The following is a 22112-nucleotide window of genomic DNA, read 5'->3' as shown; positions in this document are numbered from 1 at the left end:
TTTATTTCTTAGCAGACGCCCTTATCCAGGGCGACTTACAATTGTTACAAGATATCACATTATTTTTACATACAATTCCCCATTTATACAGTTGGGTTTTTACTGGAGCAATCTAGGTAAAGTACCTTGCTCAAGGGTACAGCAGCAGTGTCCCCCCCACCTGGGATTGAACCCACGACCCTCCGGTCAAGAGTCCAGAGCCCTAACCACTATTCCACAATGCTGCCCTTTTTCAATTGAATCCAGTTAGGTTTCTTTCAGTGCTTCCAAAACACACTAATATTAGTGTCTATCGCAATCAGCCCCCAAGGTGCCCCCCCCTTTCAACTGCTTCCGCCCAGTCATTAACCAACCAGCTGCTTCCCAGTTATTGACTGACACGCTGTCAGCCAATGACGCTACCCAGGAAGTGCGGGACTCTCAGATTCCATGAGAGCAAGGCACAGAAACTGAGATCTTTCTTTACCCTACAGAAGCAGCGCTAGATATATAGGGCAGCAGTGTGGAGTAGTGGTCAGGGCTCTGGACTCTTGACAGCACAGTGCAATCATGGTAAAGCATAGGCAAGCATTGTAAAGCACAGAGAGGTCTGGTAAAGCATAGGGAAGCATTGTAAAGCACAGAGAGGTGTGGTAAAGCATAGGGAAGCATTGTAAAGCACAGAGAGGTATGGTAAAGCATAGGGAAGCATTGTAAAGCACAGAGAGGTCTGGTAAAGCATAGGGAAGCATTGTAAAGCACAGAGAGGTGTGGTAAAGCATAGGGAAGCATTGTAAAGCACAGAGAGGTCTGGTAAAGCATAGGGAAGCATTGTAAAGCACAGAGAGGTGTGGTAAAGCATAGGGAAGCATTGTAAAGCACAGAGAGGTATGGTAAAGCATAGGGAAGCATTGTAAAGCACAGAGAGGTCTGGTAAAGCATAGGGAAGCATTGTAAAGCACAGAGAGGTGTGGTAAAGCATAGGGAAGCATTGTAAAGCACAGAGAGGTCTGGTAAAGCATAGGGAAGCATTGTAAAGCACAGAGAGGTGTGGTAAAGCATAGGGAAGCATTGTAAAGCACAGAGAGGTCTGGTAAAGCATAGGGAAGCATTGTAAAGCACAGAGAGGTCTGGTAAAGCATAGGGAAGCATTGTAAAGCACAGAGAGGTCTGGTAAAGCATAGGGAAGCATTGTAAAGCACAGAGAGGGATGGTAAAGCATAGGGAAGCATTGTAAAGCACAGAGAGGGATGGTAAAGCATAGGGAAGCATTGTAAAGCACAGAGAGGTGTGGTAAAGCATAGGGAAGCATTGTAAAGCACAGAGAGGTCTGGTAAAGCATAGGGAAGCATTGTAAAGCACAGAGAGGTCTGGTAAAGCATAGGGAAGCATTGTAAAGCACAGAGAGGTCTGGTAAAGCATAGGGAAGCATTGTAAAGCACAGAGAGGTCTGGTAAAGCATAGGGAAGCATTGTAAAGCAGAGAGAGGTCTGGTAAAGCATATTAAAACGCATTGCAAACCAGGGTAAGCTGTGGTAGACGCTTAGCATAACCGAGGGGAAAGCATGGTGAATGGATTCAGTTTTTCTTGTTATTCTAGATGGATTAACCTGCTTTCCTCTGTTTTATTTTCTAGTTTGTCTCTAAGAGAAATCCTGAAGATGTGAAAGAGGTAAGATTATTATTATTATTATTATTATTATTATTATTATTATTATTATTATTATTATTATTATTATTATTATTAAGGTCGCGTCATCTATCTTTTCATTTATTTTTAATAGACGGCGCTAGCGCTAACAGAAAGACACTTTTGGCCGATCTGCGTTGTATCTAGAAGAGCGATAATGTTGCTATAGCGCCAATAAGAGGCAATACAGCTGGTTTTACAACCTCGGTTAGCAGCCTTTCAGAGGTTGAGAAAACGATAAGGTTGCTGATAACGTTCATTGAATGAACTCGCTTTTAATACAGCTGTAATACAGAACGTTGCGTGTTTACTTTGCTGTCAAAGATGATCGGGAGCCCAACTCTCCCTCCCTCCCTGTCTCCCAGTAACCTTGCCGCTGGGCTTCTGTCTCTCCCAGTCTTTACACATGAAGTGAATCGACTAGTTTTACAGGTCATCGATTGCCCTGTTTAGCAGTTTAGAGGCTTTGGGAGAGGGGCAGAGTCTCCGTCCTAAATCTCTGAACCCCTTCCTCGTTTATAAAGACCCTGCACCGTCCCCCGTCCCCCGTCCCTGGACACACTTAAAATAAACGAGTCCCCTTCACGGTCAACTTTTCAGCCAACACCTTGAAGATTATAAACTTGAATTGGGAAATGGATTGGGCGAAGATCGGTTTACCGCGCATAATCTCCCAGTCAAGCCGAATTTGGTTCGGGTAGCGGGATGGGGGGCTGCTCTGTGCGTGGCTCCGATACAGACCCAAATCATAGCCGATCTCGTGTGATCTTCACGGCCCAGTGAATGAGGTCTTTGACCAAACAAGCCGTGGGCTATATTGCTATTTACTCGGCATTCAAGCCGAGTAAATAGCTACCAGACCATGTTCAATTTGACAACTGGAGCAATTATTTTGGCGTCTTTTCACAGCGTTGTTCCACAGTTACCAGAAAGCTGTGTTGACAGTCCAGTTAGTTTGCCTGCCCGCCTCCATCCCAATGCGGTGAAAGATTGGGGGTATTGAACTAACTTCTTTCTCAAAATCAATACAATGGTAAACGGGGCCCCAATAGAATATAGGCCCTATTTGAAGCAGCGGGGGAGGGTAGACTTGAACGCCGCGTTAACGCCTTCCGCCGCAGCCAAATACAATACCAACTTACCAAACAAACCAGACATTAAAAAAATGATTTTTTTTCCCCCTATCAAACTGAGTTTTTGTTTCATGAAATATTTTATGGGTAGATATAAAAACACGGACCTATTTTTAACGTTATATTTGATCAACATTGTCATGGCCTTTAGCGGAGTAAAGAAAAAAGGGGGTATATTTTAAAATAAATAAATAAATAAATAAATAAATAAACAGAAATAGCTACCGAGATTAGAACATAAGAACATAAGAAAGTTTACAAACGAGAGGAGGCCATTCAGCCCATCTTGCTCGCTTCTTAGATCGCTTTCATTTATACAAATCGAGTAAGTAGAGGAGACAGTTGTATATATTTTTTAACCTTTCCATTACGCACGGATGATTTAAGCTACTTTGACCAGACTTTGATACAAACGACTTGTATCTGTCCTCTATCAATCCCCATAGTTATCCCGTCTTAAGAGCTTATAAACACACAGCAAGAGCGCTTGAAATGTAAGGCGTCCGATTTTACAATTGACCCCCCATGCAGGGTCAGATGTAACACTCTGCGTAGAACAATTAAATAAATAACAACACGTTTAATTGAACTCAAGAATTGAACGTTTTATTGAGTAAGATCAATTTTCACACGAAGCAAATATGTTTGTTTTTATTTAACACAAAAACAGAGTATCTTAAACGGAACAGAACACTGTCGAGCGACACGAGAAGAAGAACCAGCAGAGAAAACAACAAGACCATAAAAGCTATCGGAGTAGTTTTCAGTCTTGTAACAAATCAGTTAGATAAAGCGAACAACACTTCGTACTTTATCAACTCCGGGAGAACGCAGACACCCTCCCATCCAGATAAAAAGAGGAACTCCACGTCACCTTGATAGATTTATTGCGCTCCTGTATTACGGGAGTAAAGGTGTTTAAAATTGCCTCAAGGTCAGCGAGATGAAGGGTTTATGATGTCCAAACACTGCAGGGGTGTTATATGGGGAAGTTTCGGAGCCTGAGAAAATAACAGGAGGGTATCTGCAAGGGCCTTAAAGACCCAATCGTTTATATATTTTTTTATGACTTATAATCGAGGTAAACAAATTACTCGCAGGGCTGACACCTTGCATCCGCGTTCTCACCGCTGCTATCTCCACGGTGCTGGGAAGCCGAGTCGCGGGACAAGATGAAAGATTCAGGAACTATTTTTGGAGGACACTTTCAATGAGGAAACTTGGGAGACGAAGCGATGTTCTGAACGTGGGAACAAAACCTGCAATTTATTACAACAACGGAAAAAGGGGAAGTCTAAAACATTTGGCAAAAATATAATGGAAAATTATATATATGTTTGTATTATATTATAATGTGTCCAATACACTCCAGCTACCACTGATTATATTAAAGCATTTTTTTTTAAAAAAGTAGGTTTTCAGTTTTCAGTGCATAGTGTGGCACGAGATGGTTTATATTGTAAAGATCCGCGATTATTGTAGCATGTGTTTCTTTCAAAACTGCTCATTCTTCCAGACCCGTGCAATGAACGGAAATGCACAGCACGTAATAATTCTATTGCCCCTTCGATATCTCTAGTCTCTCTTTAATGTAAAACCTGCGATTGCCCAAATACTGTCTGACCAAAATTAGTATTCTCCATTCTCCATCCCCGGAGCTCTTTACTCTTTAGTGAAATGAACCCCCGTCTCTCCAGCACTTTGAAGTGGATGCAGGTTTTAACATCAGTGCGAAAAAAAAAACCTTCCAAATGGAAATACTCTTGTCAATTTAGCCGGTAAAAGCATTGTGTGTGTGTGTGTGTGTGTGTGTGTGTGTGTCCGTGTGTATGTGTGTGTGTGTGTGTGTGTGTGTCTGTGTGTGTGTGTGTGTGTGTGTGTGTGTGTGTCTGTGTGTGTGTGTGTGTGTGTGTCTGTGTGTGTGTGTGTGTGTCTGTGTGTCTGTGTGTGTGTCTCTGTGTGTCTGTGTGTGTGTGTATGTGTATGTGTGTGTGTGTGTGTGTCTGACTGTGTGTGTGTGTGTGTGTGTCTGTGTGTGTGTGTGTGTGTGTGTGTGTGTGTGTGTGTGTGTGTGTAGCTGGTTAATTTTTATCAGGTATGTATAACTCAAGCATTTGAGCAACGTACATAGATACAGTAATTAGAGCTAATTAGAGCTGTCAGTAGCATGTTAACTATATATATAATTGGAGACTTTTTCGACCTGAAAAAAGAAACAAGGACCAGGGGTCACAAATGGAGATTAGATAAAGGGGCATTCAGAACAGAAAATAGGAGGCGCTTTTTTACACAGAGAATTGTGAGGGTCTGGAACCAACTCCCCAGTAATGTTGTTTGAAGCTGACACCCTGGGATCCTTCAAGAAGCTGCTTGATGAGATTCTGGGATCAATCAGCTACTAACAACCAAACGAGCAAGATGGGCCAAATGGGGGCCTCCTCTCGTTTGTAAACTTTCTTATGTTCTTATGTTGTAAGAGGCTGCACTATGACTTTACATGATAATAACTTAACAGCAGCGGAACCCAGAACCATTAAACTGCAATAAATTATAGATATTGAAATTACTGACACTAAATACTGCTGTGCTTGCTACAGCTGAATGCTGCGTTGTAAAATGCAAGGCGATTTTTTAAAATTATTTTTGTTTGGTTGCGATTTCTTTCCGTGAAGCAATCCGCCCACGCGCTTTCTACCGCGATTCTTCAGCTCAAAAAAAAAAAATCTGTCGTTTTTTTTTTTTCTTTTTCTTTGTATAGCGTTCCCCCGGGTGTGGCTCTTTCCTCGCTTTTATCTTATGAAAACAGAGGAAGTCCTTAATTCGCAGAATGCCCCTCATTAAATTCAATCTTACAATTCAACAGAGGAACCTGCTTGTGTGTCTGATACTGTGATAGCCATGGAAACGCTTCCCTGTGCTTTACCAGACCTCTCTGTGCTTTACAATGCTTCCCTATGCTTTACCAGACCACTCTGTGCTTTACAATACTTCCCTATGCTTTGCCAGACCTCTCTGTGCTTTACAATGCTTCCCTATGCTTTACCAGACCACTCTGTGCTTTACAATACTTCCCTATGCTTTGCCAGACCTCTCTGTGCTTTACAATGCTTCCCTATGCTTTACCAGACCTCTCTGTGCTTTACAATGCTTCCCTATGCTTTACCAGACCTCTCTGTGCTTTACAATACTTCCCTATACTTTACCAGACCTCTCTGTGCTTTACAATGCTTCCCTATGCTTTACCAGACCTCTCTGTGCTTTACAATGCTTCCCTATGCTTTACCAGACCTCTCTGTGCTTTACAATGCTTCCCTATGCTTTACCAGACCTCTCTGTGCTTTACAATGCTTCCCTGTGCTTTACCAGACCTCTCTGTGCTTTACAATGCTTCCCTATGCTTTACTAGACCTCTTTGTGCTTTACAATGCTTCCCTATGCTTTACCGCACCTCTCTGTGCTTTACAGTGCTTCCATATGCTTTACCACACCTCTCTGGGAGACTTTTCTAAGAGTGAAAAGTTTATTGGCGTACTGGAGTTGATTTTTAATGATCCACCAGCGGTTCTCAAACAGATTTCTATGATATTAGCAATAATTCTGCAGTAAATCTGTGTTTGTTAAACTGTTTTCACCCAGAGTTCAGGAGCTGCTCTTCAGGGTTAGTTGCTGCGTCTTTTACAGAAGCTAGAGCCGGCGCCATCTAGGGATTCGCCACTTTGGTGGATTGCTGGCAATACACCGGCTGTGCACTAGATGGCGCTGGTGCTTCCTGCTAGAAAAAGAGGCTATACTGGAACTGATGATCGTAGTTAACACAGCCTGATCAAGCCATGTTTGAAGAATCGCTATAAAGCAATCAAAAAAAACATTTCAAACACCCCTCCCTCCCTCCCTCCCTCTCTGGTCTCAATTGCTGCAGGGTGACTTTAAATTTTACCCCCCCTCTCCCCTACCCACCGAGTTCACAATGACAATTCCAACAGGCCGCTGAACTAATCTCCCTGCAGAGACTTGTAAAAGACTGCTGCGTCAAAGGAAAAAAAAAAAAAACGGCCGGGTGATCGCGGACAAGCGGGGGAGGGATTAGGGTCTGAATGGAAGGGGCTGACTCTCCTCATTCAGGTCAGAGGGTCCTTTTGAAAGACCCGGAGACTGAGCCACAGGAGCTGACGCAGCGCCTGCCTATGGAACGCCATTCCACCGCGGCCGTGTGCCCAGAGGATTCCGAGCGCTGAGGTCATCGCTGTGTCCCGCTGCCTCTGGGGTCTGTTCTTTGAATATCATCATTGTTTTTCTTCATCTGCCGGTCCCTGAGCTTGCCCAGAGAATCCTAAACGCCAGGACAGCCCCCTCCCCTGTATTTAGAGCTGGTAGGTAGGACTCTCCAAACGAGCTCAAAATCCAGGTTAAGATAAAGAATGATCGCTCAATATGGGAGCAACCGAAACACAGACCCAATTAGAATGATTGTTTGGTGGTTCCAGCGGTTAAAGAAAAGGGGTCTCGATACCAGGAGGTTCAAATCCCGGCTCAGCCACTGACTCCCTGTGTGTGTGTGTGTGTGTGTGTGTGTGCGTGGGTGTGTGCGTGCGTGCGTGTGTGTGTTTAGTAGAAAGTAGATCCTTTTTGGTACTTTTTTCCCCCCTTTGTTCCCCGGTGTGTAGGAATACCATATTTATCTTCTAGCGATTATGTGAGTCTATCGGGGGATTGTATTTTTTTCAATAGAATTTTCCTGCCGTTGAGACACGCGCTCCTTTTAACGAAACCTCTCTCTCTCTCTCTCTCTCTCTCTCTCTCTCTCTCTCTCTCTCTCTCTCTCTCTCTCTCTCTCTCTCTCTCTCTCTCTCTCTCTCTCTCTCTCAAGGGGGGTGGGGGTGGGGGGGAGATAAACACGCAGTAATTTATTACCTAACCCTGTAAGAAAAAAAAATACAGAAATAACACACACAGCGGTAACTTTCCAAACCAAATAACCAGCAGACAAAAGGCCTTATCTTATCATTCCCAGGGATAAATCATAGTTGGACAGATGGGTTAACCCCCCCCCCCCCCCCCCCTCTTATTTTTGGTGAGTAGCTGTTGTCTTTCCACCAGCGTGGCCGCTTCCCTTTATCCCGCTGACCCGCGCGTCACAAACCGCTGTTCCAGCGTTTCTTGCGAGTTGATTGGAAGCCGTCCAGGGTTCGAAAAGGGAAGTACGAAAAAAAGAAAAAAAAAACTGGGAGCTACAACCAGCCAACTTTATTACCACGGGAAACACCTGCTGATTTAATCACGCACCCTTTTAATATAGAAGCGGTGGTAAAGCATAAGGAAGCATTGTAAAGCACAGAGAGGTCTGGTAAAGCATAGGGAAGCATTGTAAAGCACAGAGAGGTCTGGTAAAGCATAGGGAAGCATTGTAAAGCACAGAGAGGTCTGGTAAAGCATAGGGAAGCATTGTAAAGCACAGAGAGGTCTGGTAAAGCATAGGGAAGCATTGTAAAGCACAGAGAGGTCTGGTAAAGCATAGGGAAGCATTGTAAAGCACAGAGAGGTCTGGTAAAGCATAGGGAAGCATTGTAAAGCACAGAGAGGTGTGGTAAAGCATAGGGAAGCATTGTAAAGCACAGAGAGGTCTGGTAAAGCATAGGGAAGCATTGTAAAGCACAGAGAGGTGTGGTAAAGCATAGGGAAGCATTGTAAAGCACAGAGAGGTCTGGTAAAGCATGTGCGTTAAATAGCCCCACAGATAACACTGACAAGGGTTCAGGTCAGGTGAATCGCTCGGATATGTCACAAGCAGTGTGCACTAAGGGTTGCTTCATGCTTCTGTTGCAGATGGACGCGATACGTCCGGCGGAGACAGCTGTGAAAGCCGCGCAGCTTCACTCCGACCAGGTAGCAAATACTGACATCTTTCACCCACCCTCCGACCCTGTGCGATTTCAGGTCGCAGACGCGTGACGCAAGAGTGCGGATGACGTCATTCCTACCGGTCTGTGACCCTCGACTCCGACCACAGATGATATGCCGGAATCTGAAACATGAACCAACTTTAAATAGTGTCATGAAAAGAAAAAAAAAACACTACAGGGCCACTATTTCTATAATTATAATTCTGCTCTATATTTATTTTTTACACAGAGAATTGTGAGGGTCTGGAACCAACTCCCCAGTAATGTTGTTGAAGCTGACACCCTGGGATCCTTCAAGAAGCTGCTTGATGAGATTCTGGGTTCAATAAGCTATTATTATTATTATTATTATTATTATTATTATTATTATTATTATTATTATTATTTATTTCTTAGCAGACGCCCTTATCCAGGGCGACTTACAATTGTTACAAGGTATCACATTATTTTTACATACAATTACCCATTTATACAGTTGGGTTTTCACTGGAGCAATCTAGGTAAAGTACCTTGCTCAAGGGTACAGCAGCAGTGTCCCCCCACCTGGGATTGAACCCACGACCCTCTGGTCAAGAGTCCAGAGCCCTAACCACTACTCCACACTGCTCCCTAACGCCCGTGTATATGGGGGGGGGGCAGGTTTTTCCAGCTGACTCCTACTCTATTCCTCTGGCGCTGCTGCTGCTGGCTCTCAATCTGGCCTCAGTCAGTGACCGCAGCCTCCCGGATCGCTCTCTCTTTATTCGGCGGCTTTGTTTTAATCCTTCTCCCCAAGAGAGCCTTTCAGAGAGAATTCCGAACGAGCCAAACTTCGCACTGGCGTCCGCAGCACAGCCCGGTCTGCCTTGGAACACAACCGGAGAGAGGGAGGGAGAAAGGGAGAGGGGGAGAGGAGAGGAGGAGGGGGAGGACATAAATAAACAAATAAACACATAGAATAATAACCATTAAAAAAAAAAATGATCCTACCCTGTCGATTGGATGAGAGATCTGGACCCCACGTGGGGAGGTGTTCTCATTGTGACGTCTAGTTTGGAAACAGGCAGAGGGGAAGGGGGTGTCGCTTGTCCTCCTAACGCCCCCTTCCATTAAAGAGAGCGAGGAGAGAAAGCGAGAGAGAGAGAGAGAGAGTGAAAAAAGAGAGAGCGAGCCGCCGAGGGCTAAACGATGGCAATTCAATAACAGGAAACTAACCTGAACCCACCTGCCTGCTTTCAAACCGCAGCTCGTCCGGGAATACGGAGAGGATACCGGCGGTGCGTCGCGCTGACAAAGTAAGTAAAACCCGCTTTGTGTGCGTGTTCTGTATCTTAGTATTCGGGAGTCTATTAATAGAGTAAACTATTCTAGTTTCAGTTAATATATTCCTGTAAAGCCGCGATACGCCGTGTTACAACAGCGTGTCGAAACATGACGTGAAATATTATACCTTTTAAAACCTTTGTCATCCAATCGCGTTGTCCTGCAATCAAACACCGTTTGTTTTTAACGAGCGTGAAGCAAACTATTATGTTCCGTGTTATTTTTTTTTAACTTTTGTCATTTTTGAAGCTTTTTTTCTTTCTTTCGTAAATATATTAATTCGGGTCTCCGGTTTTGGTTTATTTAATTGGTTTGTTTATGTATATTTTTATTTGCACGGTGTTCTATAACTGTGTCGCGCTGTCCGTCGTGCTAAGCTGCAACCACGTACGCTATTTCCAATGACGCACTGCCCTGTATAAAACGCTCCCTATATATTACAGTAATAACTGGACTATCAAAGGGCTCGGATACGTGGGCTGCGTTATTTCTGCACGTCGAGTCGTTCTTCGCTGGAGTTTTGGAATCGAATATATTTTTTCAACGTTCTTTTTTTGGTCATAGATAAGGGCGTTCTATAGAACATACTATTAAAACCAATGCAAGCTCGTTTATAGTCTCTATTAACCCATTAAGTGCCGTTGTCTCCATTTGAGGACCGGCTGATTCGTACATCTTTTGGAGCATTTTTTAAAACTGGCATCTGCTTTATATTTTAATGTTATATTGTTATGATGCGCCTGTAGCTATTAATTCTGCACATATACGGCCCATCAGTTGCTTTTGCGACGCCTCCGATATAATGTAAGAAACCGAAGCCTAAATATGATCAATTTGTTGGTGTTTCCCCGACCCCTCAGCCGATGATAGTGTCTCGGACCATCACAACCTGCCTCCCCGTAGCAAAATCTGACAGCTATAGATGTCATAATTTGTCTCCCCATCAGAAATTGCTACCCCTGTTGTTTTTTTTCCGGGGGGGGGGTAATATATTCTGACGGGTCGCGTTGGGTGTCAGAAACTGCCACCACTCTTTATACAATGAAAAAAAAACACGGTTATAAATTCTGACGGGTCGTATTTTGAGATTATCCCAAAAAGTAAAATGTTTTTTTGTTTTGTTTTGTTTTTACACAAATGTAAAGCAGAAGAAATGTCATCGACACAATACTTTACGATTTACGCATTGCTGGCCGTGTTTTATAAAGAAATAAAATCCGGACGATGAATTACCCGTGTTTTGAGAAAAAAGTCAACAAACACCGTTCATGCTGCAAAGTTTCCCTTAAATCAAATAAGGCAGCGTTGCCCGTGTTGCAAAAAAAAAATAGTCAACAGTGATAAAAACTTAATAGCAATGCATTTAACACGAGTGAAGTCGGGAGTTCTTTTCTGACACGGCAAGCGGAACAGAAGCGAAACAGTGGCGCGCATGCGCAGTACAAAAATAAGCCAAAAAAAAATGACCGACCACCCACGGGCGTGAAATTTCACTACTGTGATCACGAGAACGCGTCTAACCTGACTGCCCCCAAAACGGGACGCTGGGAGTACAGATATCACACTTCTAAAAACTTTTCCAATGGTAGCATATTTTTCTTGGCTGCAAACGGCCAGCGGGCCGATCTGTCTCCAGCGACAGATTGAGAGAAACGATTCATTTGGGACTTCATGGGTTAAACCCCCGGTGTACGTAACCTTCTGTACGCATCCTATAGAATCCATCCTATATCCGGTTTCCTGAAGCCAAAACATTTACAACGACATCAGGAGCTCTCTTTTTATGACGTAGTAAAACTGACAGTAAAAATGTTTAAAATGTAAAGGGGAAAAATAAAATATTAAATAAACTATTGTGAACTCTAGCAAGTGCCTGAGCGTACCACGCAAATGAAGCAGCTTTGAAACGTGTTTAATACGATGCAATGCGCAGCGTTTCAATACGTGGGCAAAGCAATATTATTTATTTCTTAGCAGACGCCCTTATCCAGGGTGACTTACAATTGTTACAAGATATCACATTATTTTTTACATACAATTACCCATTTATACAGCTGGGTTTTTACTGGAGCAATCTAGGTAAAGTACCTTGCTCAAGGGTACAGCAGCAGTGTCCCCCACACCTGGGATTGAACCCACGACCCTCCGGTCAAGAGTCCAGAGCCCTGACCGCTACTCCACACTGCTGCCTTACTCCACAAAGCATCTATATTGAAAATGCATGGTTTTATGGGAAACGCATCAAGGAATTCATCATCCACAGAGCTCGTGGATTCTCGTGGATTATGAAATGTCAAAAAAAATATATATATATATAACTTGAGGCATTTTTAAAACATTTTCAGTAATCTGCTCCGTGTCTGTTAGGTATTCAGTTCGTCTTTGATAATTTAAGGATTTGTTTTTACACAATGGACACACTCCGGCTGGGGTTTGATCAATTTGGGTGCAATTGATCTCGATCGAGCGTGTTTCAATAAACAGTCTGGCCGAGAAAAAACCGAACTCGTGATGGAAAATCTGTTTAGTTGTTTTTTGGCGAATCAAAAAAACACAGAGGACTAATAACCATGCAGAAATAACCTGAAGCAGCGCTGTGAACGTTATTGAATAAAAACAACGTGTACACACACATTTATATAAGTGTAGCTGGTATCTGTGAAGTACATGGAAGTATACGTACATTTTGTATGCAATTTATATTATTATTATTATTATTATTATTATTATTATTATTATTATTATTATTATTATTATTATAATAATAATAATAATAATAATAATAATAATAATAATAATAATATTAATAATAATAATGGTACACGATGTTTAAATTAACCAAGTCAAACGGCACGTTACACACATTGTTTTTCGTTCGGCGGTGTAATCTTTGTTTGAAATGAAAGTTGAGGCTGCATATCAAAATAACATATTTAGACGGCGCGACACACTCTCAAAGGCCTCTATAAAGCGAAGATAATACAACATGAACCCACAGTAAAACAAATACTTCTATTGCCAGCCATGTGAAATTCATAGCTCCCCTCCCCGCCCCTCCCCCAGTTTCGATTATTATCTGTTTTTTTTTTTCTGTGTTGGTTTTTGTTTCGAGTCTGTGTAAATATGTTACTCAAACATCTGCTCTCTGGAGCCCGAGCGATAGCGGAAAGAGCCGAGATAATCCGGGATCTGATCTGGCCCAGTCAGGCAAGTGCAGGTACAGGCTCCAACTGGATTCATCTGACAGGAATGAGAGAAATAGTGAAGGCGGAGGTTCAAGTGAGGAGGGGAAAATAATATATATATATATATATATATATATATATATATATATATATATATATATATATATATATATATATATATATATATATAACGGGCTCCTAGATAACTCCGCTAATGTATACGAACTTTCAAACTGTCTTCTATACTTTATTAAAATGCATTTGATAATGGATCATTTTAAAAGTTTTCTAAGAGGATAGGCATACATAGACAGACAGACACGCTGCACATTTACTGCGTGTATTGAATGCGCTATGCCTTGTATTTCACTGTATATAATAATTACTATTATTTATTTGTTAGCCGACGCCCTTATCCAGGGCGACTTACAATTGTTACAAGATACCACATTATTTTTACATACAATTCCCCATTTATACAGTTGGGTTTTTACTGGAGCAATCTAGGTAAAGTACCTTGCTCAAGGGTGCAGCAGCAGCGTCCCCCACCTGGGATTGAACCCACGACCCTCCGGTCAAGAGTCCAGAGCCCTGACCACTCCTCCACACTACTGCTCATGCATTGCTAAGAAATAAATTGCTCCTCACTATCTTGTAAAGCACTTTGTGATGGTGGGTCCACTATGAAAGGCGCTATATAAAATGAAGATTGATTGATTGATACATACATACATATATATGCTTTTCCATCCAATTGAAGAATGACTTGTAATCTGAAACGTTCTGATAGAATTATTATTATTATTATTATTATTATTATTATTATTATTATTATTATTATTATTATTATTATTATTTAGCCTGCATTTTTTTAATATACTTGTATAACGCTCTCATTTTGTTTTGTGTTGGGCTAGCGCCGAGGCTTCCGTTCTTCAGGTGGTTTTTAATGAAATCCATTTTGAAATCACTCTGCATCAATAAAGCAAAACCGGATAATTACTAACAAACGAATGCCAGGCTGTGTGAATTTGCAGGCTGACCAGCGCGCCGGGAATCATCGTAAAACAGGTTTCTCCCTGTGCAGCACTGCGGATTCGGGGAAGAGAGACAGACGGTGGGCATTTTGCATAAATGCAGCTCTGTTCTGACATGCAGATTGGAGAGAACGAGATAAGAGAAATCTCCAAAGCCATTTTTGACATTTTTATTTCAATGCTGTGAGGGGAACGCGGCACTCAGAGTTATACCGCTAAGGACAGTTAATCCTCGGTTTTGCATAAGCCGTATTTCATGTGTTATGTATGTCCGTGTGTGTGTGTATGTGTGTGTGTGTGTGTGTGTGTGTGTGTGTGTGTGTGTGTGTGTGTGTGTGTGTGTGTGTGTGTGTGCGTGCGTGCGTGCGTGCGTGCGTGCGTGCCCAGCTATGGCCACGGTTTTTGCATCACCCTATAGAATTCTATTTATTTTTGCTTCATAGAGTCTAATGAAACCGGCTGTTACGTTAACATGTCGAATTGGGGTAGCAGTGTGGAGTAGTGGTTAGGGCTTTGGACTCTTGACTGGAGAGTTGTAGGTTCAATCCCAGGTGTGGGACACTGCTGCTGTACCCTTGAGCAAGGTACTTTACCTAGATTGCTCCAGTAAAAACCCAGCTGTATAAATGGGGAATTGTATGTGAAAATAATGTGATATCTTGTAACAATTGTAAGTCGCCCTGGATAAGAGTGTCTGCTAAGAAATAAATAATAATTACACACTGCTGGTAGTTTTCCCTATACTGAACTGAAAAAAACTGACACTGAAAAATGTGACATTTCAAAATCTAACATGAAATACTACAGGATTGCTGTTAAGTTAGACTTTTTGCGTTTCATCATTTTGTAGTTTCTTTGATTCCATGATGATAAAAATGTTAATATCGTTTTTTTTTTAAATTGCTTTTTTATAAAATTCTCAATCCTAAAATTCTAGGTGATGCAAAACGCGTGTCCGCAGCTGTATGTATTTATGTTAAATTCAAGGGTGCAAGGTTTATTATGAATTCAGTCTTGGAGAGGGAAGCACCTGCCAACCGAGCACCTACCGGTCACACTCCGAGCTGCTGTCCTGCCCTTGTATAGATTAGATCACATGTCAGGGATGCATTAAAGGTAATGATCTGGTCACAAGCGTCGGCTGCATATTATTTCACTTTTTTTTTCTTCTTCCATGTTTTACACAGCGACTGTTCATTTTTCCAGCTGAAGACAAAGAGGTTATAATGGACTGCACCAAGGACCAAGCAGGGGGGGAAACCAGCCATGCCTTCCCCTACCGTCTCTACAGCACCCCCAAGAAGGGCAGACCATACGAGGAGGTCCCCCCCTACCCCCTCCCGGCCGGCTCCCTCATCTCCCGGCTCCTCAAAACCACCGGCAGTACCCCTCTCCCCCAGGAGAGCGGCGCCGCTGAGCCCTACCAGGACTCTGAAGGAGAGGCTTCCCCGGGCGACAGCCCCCCCTCCAGCCCCCCAGGCAAGAGGAGACCTCTAGACATGGAGGACCTCTACCAGGAGTACATGAGGGCGAAACGGGCCAGAGTGGAGAGTATCATCAGGAGCATGGGCTCCTCCCCAGCTCAGGAGCTCTACGCTGGGGGGAACGGTGCCCGTCTGAGCGGACCGGGCTGGCCGGACCGAGCCGAGCCCGTCCGGGAACCTCCCAGACCGAAGATCAAGAAGGAAGAAAGAAACCAGGAGAGACAGGAACTGAAGAGCCAGCTGGACAGCATGAGAGAGCAGCTCCTTCAGCTTCAAGAGAAAGTCTATCACATGTACAGCGGGGCTGTGGAGGAAGAGGAAGAGGAAGAGGAGGAGGAGGAGGAGGAGGAGGATGAAGCCGAAGATTTAGCAGCAGGGCCCCAAAGGGGCTCTCCCTTATCGTCCCAAGCCGTCTCCTTCGAAGGCCCCAGATTGAAGGACCTGTTGGCAGACGTAGGGAAAAGCCAGCCCTGGGCCAACCTGGAGGGGCAGAAGCTGGCCGACGCCTTGAAGGAAGAGCTGGGAGCGGCCGTAGCCCAAGTTATAGATGGTGTGGTGAGGATGTTCGCCCCTCCAGGCCAGGACCCCGGAGACGCGCTGGAGCCCCTGACCCCCGCTTTCCAGCCGCCCCCACCCCAAAACCACCACCACCACCCCCACCACCACCTCCTCCTCCAACAAAACGAACACCCAAACCAGGGACCCTTCTTTGAAAACGAAGCCGGAGGCAGAGACTTCATGGCGGACCAAGTCGAGGCTTTGCCCCTGGTGGTTCGGAAGTCCCTGGATCACCAAGGAAGCAGCCCCCTCCCAAGGGTCAAAGAATCGGCGCTTGGGTCCGCCTTCCAGCCCCCTATCCCCATGCCGCTGGTCCACTACACCATGCAGAGGATGTTCGCGTCGGCAGCCGCGGCCCGCGGGGTACCTCCTTGCAAGGACCGCCTGTCCCCCGATGCCTATCTGGAGATGACCAGCCTGAGTACCCAGCTCTCCTCTCATCACCATCACCACCCTCCCCAGCACCCCTACCCATCCCTGCACCTCCTGGGCACTCTGGAGGGCATGTCTTCGGCGATGCACCCCAAGATGAAGCCCGACACGAGTGGGTACCAGGATCCGGGCGACCCGTCTCTCTACCTTACGCAGTCAGCAATATCCTTTCGAATCGCCTGCAGGGCTTTGAATGCTGCAAGATAGTGTCGGTGATGCGGGTGTGCAGAAATTCACATTCGCGATTTATAGACAAAGAGAAGGAGATACATTTTATTGGGCAAACTAAAACAATAATTAATTTAATAATAGGAGGCTTGGAGCCCCTGACTCACTCTGTGTGTGTGTGTGTGTGTGTGTGTGTGTGTGACCCTGAACAAGTCAGTGAACCTCCTTGTGCTCCGTCCTTCGGGTGAGACGTAAAACAAAAGATATTTGCAAGTGACTCTGCAGCAGCAGCAGCTGATGATGCATAGTTCACCCCCCCCCCCCCCCCCCTAGTCTCTGTGTAAGTTGCTTTGGGTAAAAAACATCTGCTAAATGACCAATTAATGAATCGCCAGCTTTCAAGACCTTTCAGGCAAAAGTAGGAAAGAGAGATTGATGTTTACATGTGACCTCGGAGGTTCTGAAAGCTTGCGATTTAATTTTGTAAACCCCCCCCCCCCCCCCACCCTCCTTCTCTTTGTCTGTCATCTCTGGAGCGACACGGCTAGCATCTCATCTATCAACGTACTTGTGATTGCAATTTAAGAAGTATTTATCAGCAGGTGGTCAGTAAACCCTGTCGTTAAGCTGATTTGTCGTCGTTAGTTTTCAGCCTCGGTACAGCAGGAAAAATGCCAGCGCTCGGGATGAAAGGAAAATGATCTTCCGTGAGGAAGTTAATTGCCATTGATCACTTCTCAGCTGTAAAGGTGAGGCTTTGGAAAAATGGATCGGAGATTTCTTTTAACCCGATCGATCAATATGAGGGCCCTAATCTCTGCTAAAGAACGTGGAATTTCTTTAACAAAATAAACTGTAGTATTTTGATTTTATATATATATATATATAATATTTTTTGTTAATGATTTTAGATTTTTTATTATTGGTTGTTTGTTATAGAGTTTTTTTTTTAAAAATGGCCCATTTTATTATGTATGTATTTATTTATTATTTATATCTTAGCAGACGCCCTTATCCAGGGCGACTTACAATTGTAAACAAAATATCACAATACAAAATATCACAGATAAGAGCGATTATAAGATACAGTAAAGTCAGTAGTAAATATGAGTGAATTCAAATAAGAGAATATAAAAAAAAATACAGTAAATAATTGAGTGAGGGAGGGAGGAAGGAGAGGAGGGAGGGAGGAGAGAGGGAGGGAAGGAGGAGAGGAGGGAGGGAGGGGAGGAGAGGAAGGAAGGAGGGAGGGAGGGAGGGAGGAGAGGAGGAGGGAGGAGAGGAGAGGAGGGAGGGAGGAGAGAGGGAGGGAAGGAGAGGAGGGAGGAAGGAGAGGGAGGAGGGAGGGAGGAGAGGAGAGGAGAGAGGGAGGAGAGGAGGGAGGAGAGGAAGGAGTGAGAAAGGGAGGAGTGGGAGGGGAGGGAGGGAGGGAGGAGAGGAGGGGAGAGGGAAGGATTTTTGTAAGGGCACCACGGGCCATGCAGCCTCTCTGATAAGCCCATGAGTTGTTTTAAGTCTTTTCCTTAGCCAGGGGGGAGCGAAACAAAAGGGGGTTCGGGAGACTGGATGAATCCAGCCGAGAGTTTGAGCAGCCGTGACCAAGCCTGTGGTCTTCAAGACCGCTTCACTGCGGTCCGATAACAAAAGCAGCACGACGCCAGGCAGCACAGAGAGAATGGAAAGACGGGATTAGCTAAACATGAGCTGGGATTGGCGGACTGGCCAGCGCCGTGTCACAGTGTGCATTCCCAAATGATCCCTGTGTGTTCCGGGGTATTCAGCGTGCTGGACACCTTGAAGGGAATAGCTCTGAAGCCGCTTGGCCCGGAAACATGAGCCGTCTTTTTTTTTTAATCCCGGGGTATAAAGAGAGAATGATTTCATTCTTTTTTTCATCTATATCAGTCAACCAACGAGTCCGCCAGTCCCTTTTCTTTACCCAGATGAGTCAATTCAGAGCCAATTCTCGTTCACAATGGCGACCTGGAAGGAAGTCAAACGATTTCTGTATTTCTCTGTATGAAGGAGCGCCAAGGGTTCAAGCAGAATTGAACAAGTTTCTCTTACGGGTCCCGATAATCAAAAGTCACACGCATGTTGAGGAGGCTGAAGTGTGAGGCTCCAGGGATCAGACTACGTGTGGGCTCCCTAGCGCCTCACCGTGGCAACTGTCTGGAAAGAGCTTGGGGGTTGGGGGGTGGGGGGGCACTTTGCAGGGGGGTGGGGGTGTCATCAACACTGACCCCCTCCTCCCATTTTTATGTACAAGTATGTCTTGCAATTACAAATCTGTTCATTCAAGCACGTTCCACTAAAGGCCGTTGGTCGTGATGTACAGAACTTCTATAGCGGCTATGAACCCCCCTCCCCCTCCCTCAATCCCTCGTTTTGGTTTTTTCCTTAACCCTTTCACTCCCACGACGGTCTGTCTCCCAGCCACCTGAAGAAAGCCAAGTTAATGTTCTTCTACTCGCGCTACCCCAGCTCCAACACCCTGAAGATCTTCTTCCCAGACGTAAAGGTGAGGCTGTTTCTGACGTCGATTTTAATTCTTTATTTTTAGATACTGTCGGCTGCACCCGGGCAAAGCAGCAGATGCATAACTCTACTTTCTATTGAGAATTAGTAAGGTGACAGAAACAGACTGCAGTCAGGCAGGATCTGAGCTGCTGCAGCACAAATACTGGGCATCCCAATGTGCGATCAAGTTTCCTTTTGCATCGCCAGCAGTTGTGCACTAGATGGCGCTAGATCAACACACTGGGGGGGGGGGGGGGGGGGGCCGGAGATCTAGTCTGTCTTAAATAAATGCATGACAGACAGCTAGAACTGAAGAGCAGCTCCTGAATTCATAGTCGAAGATCCTTTTAAAAAGATTTCTATTGATAATTAGTAAGGTAACAGAACAGACTGCAGTCAGGTAGTCTCTGAGCTGCTAGAGTATAAATAGCAGGTATATAGATACGACACGTGGACAGAGAAGATCCCAGTTCTCCCAATAGGGACCATGGGTGTGTCAGTCTGAGGGCTCTCTCTCTCCAGGGAAGGTAATCTCAAGCCTAGCTCTGTTCACGCTAGCGGCACGTATTGTATCTGAACAATTCAGTGTAGAATGTTAAGCGGGTGTTGGGAGCTAATAAACGGTTGCTAAGAAACGGCTGGGGTCTCATCCCCACATTGTGAGAGTCCTCTGCGTTCGTCTCCCTTACTCTCTGCACTTTTTGTCTCCAGTTCAATCGCTGCATCACCTCCCAGCTCATCAAGTGGTTTAGTAATTTCCGCGAGTTCTTCTACATCCAGATGGAGAAGTTCGCTCGCCAGGCGTTCGGAGAGGGAGTGTCCAGCCACGAGAAGCTGAGCATGAGCCGAGACTCGGAGCTCTTCCGTGTGCTCAACCTGCACTACAACAAATCCAACGACTTTGAGGTGAGCGCTGACGTCAAAAGAAACCTATCGCTTGTGTTTGAGCATCAAAAGAAACCTATCGCTTGTATTTGAGCATCAAAAGAAACCTATCACTTATATTTGAGCATCAAAAGAAACCTATCGCTTGTATTTGAGCATCTCTCTCTCCCCCCTCTGTGTCTCTCTCCCTGTCTCTCTCTCTGTCTGTGTCTCTCTCCCTGTCTCTCTCTCTGTGTTCTGTGTCTCTCTCCCTGCCTTTCTCTCTCTCTCTGTGTCTGTCTCTCTCTCTCCCCCCTCTGTCTCTCTCTCTCTCTCTCTGTGTCTGCCTCTCTCTCTGTCTCTCTCCCCCTCTCTCTCTCTCTCCCCCCTCTCTGTGTCTCTCTCTCTCTCTCTGTCTCTCTGTACCCCCCCGCAGGTCCCAGACAGATTCCTCGAGGTGTCCCAGATCACGCTCCGGGAATTCTTCACCGCCATCCACAGCGGCAAAGACAGCGACCCCTCCTGGAAAAAGGCGATTTACAAAGTGATCTGCAAGCTAGACAGCGAGGTCCCGGAACTCTTCAAATCACCAGGCTGCCTGCAAGAACTCATTCGAGAGTGACCCCCTAATCTCTGAACAGGGGTGTGGGGTGGGGGGGGGGTCCGTATTGTGCAGCCGTACTGCATCTCTGTCAATGGGAACAACCTGCACTACACCATACCCTTTCTATAGGAATGCGTTTAAAAAAATAATTTTAATAAGATTCAGGGCTTTCTACATAGTGTAGGTCCCACCATGGATGTTCCTGGAGGAGAGAATATTAACGAGGGTATGAATGATTTGAAATTGCCACAGCACTATGAATATTTTTGACTTACAAAACGGAAAGTAAATAAATAAATAAATTCTGACTGGAAATATTCTTTTGATTTTTTTTTTCTCGTTTTATTTATTATTGTCATTATTGTTAATAATATTTGTATTAATTCAGGGGATATGAAATGGATTATAATATTATATATTTACAGTATATATTAAATGTTTTTTCTTGGTGACACTTTCCATTGTGTCTCTAATTACTGTGTATTTAGTAGCTAAATAAATGCATGTGTACTTCCACATAATTACAATGTTAGTATACAAGGTGTACACATTTTTTTGCAAGCTATAACCCTAACATTAACCCAATCCCTAACTCGAACCCTTTGCTGATACAATTCTGTACTCGCATATATCCTGCAAAAACATATTTCCACGTGCAGAATAACATTATAATGATGTGTAAGCGCGCACGCATTGACTAAGTAACTACAATGTAAATACACGGTCTATAGAGGCACAATGGAAAGTTCTGTGATAGATATGCATTTGTGAAAACATGTTGGGGGGGGGGGGGGGGGGGAGAATATCCTTTGAAATTTATTGGAATCAATTTTAAATTAAAAATGTCTTTTAAGTATTCTGTTGTCCTGCGTTGTGGTTTCTTTCCTCAACAGCAACGATAATTGTGTTTATTGTAATGCAAAATTCTGACAGGGGTCGGATGGCATCGCGATCCAAGATAGGGTGACTTTTTGTTAATAAATAAGAATGAAATATTTTTCAAAAGATGAACAGTATTGAAAACTGAAGATTATGTTAAAATACGGATTGGCAAAGGTAGGCGCGCAGCTACAGACCCCGACAATTAGACAGGAAACCGCCCCGCTGAACGTGAAGCAGATCTGGGAGCCGCTATAAATCAAGGGCAGTGCGTTAGGTCTGGAAACAGCAATGTCTTTTTAAGTTTCCAAATTAACCTCATCGAAAGCTGAAAATAAACTCTGTAAATAAACGATTTGTCCTTAAAGAGATCGTTT

General features: G+C 44.3%; 1 protein-coding gene across 2 annotated transcripts; it reads left to right on the top strand.

Annotated features, from left to right (window-relative positions):
- Positions 1-9837: 9837 nt before the first annotated feature.
- On the top strand, positions 9838-21632 carry LOC131722729 (prospero homeobox protein 1-like). 2 transcript variants are annotated; one of them, XM_059015744.1, is made up of 5 exons: positions 9838-9976; positions 15414-16862; positions 19288-19389; positions 20100-20294; positions 20689-21632. In XM_059015744.1, the coding sequence occupies exons 2-5, from the start codon at positions 15453-15455 to the stop codon at positions 20872-20874; spliced, it is 1893 nt and encodes a 630-aa protein (XP_058871727.1). In that variant the 5' UTR covers positions 9838-9976; positions 15414-15452; the 3' UTR covers positions 20875-21632. The 2 variants fall into 2 exon arrangements, with proteins under 2 accessions (XP_058871727.1, XP_058871726.1); XM_059015743.1 differs by having other exon boundaries at positions 19282-19389.
- Positions 21633-22112: the final 480 nt, after the last annotated feature.

Source organism: Acipenser ruthenus, chromosome 51 (genome assembly GCF_902713425.1).
Source record: "Acipenser ruthenus chromosome 51, fAciRut3.2 maternal haplotype, whole genome shotgun sequence".
NCBI classification, from domain to species: Eukaryota; Metazoa; Chordata; class Actinopteri; order Acipenseriformes; family Acipenseridae; genus Acipenser; species Acipenser ruthenus.
This window is presented reverse-complemented; position numbering and strand designations above follow the sequence as displayed.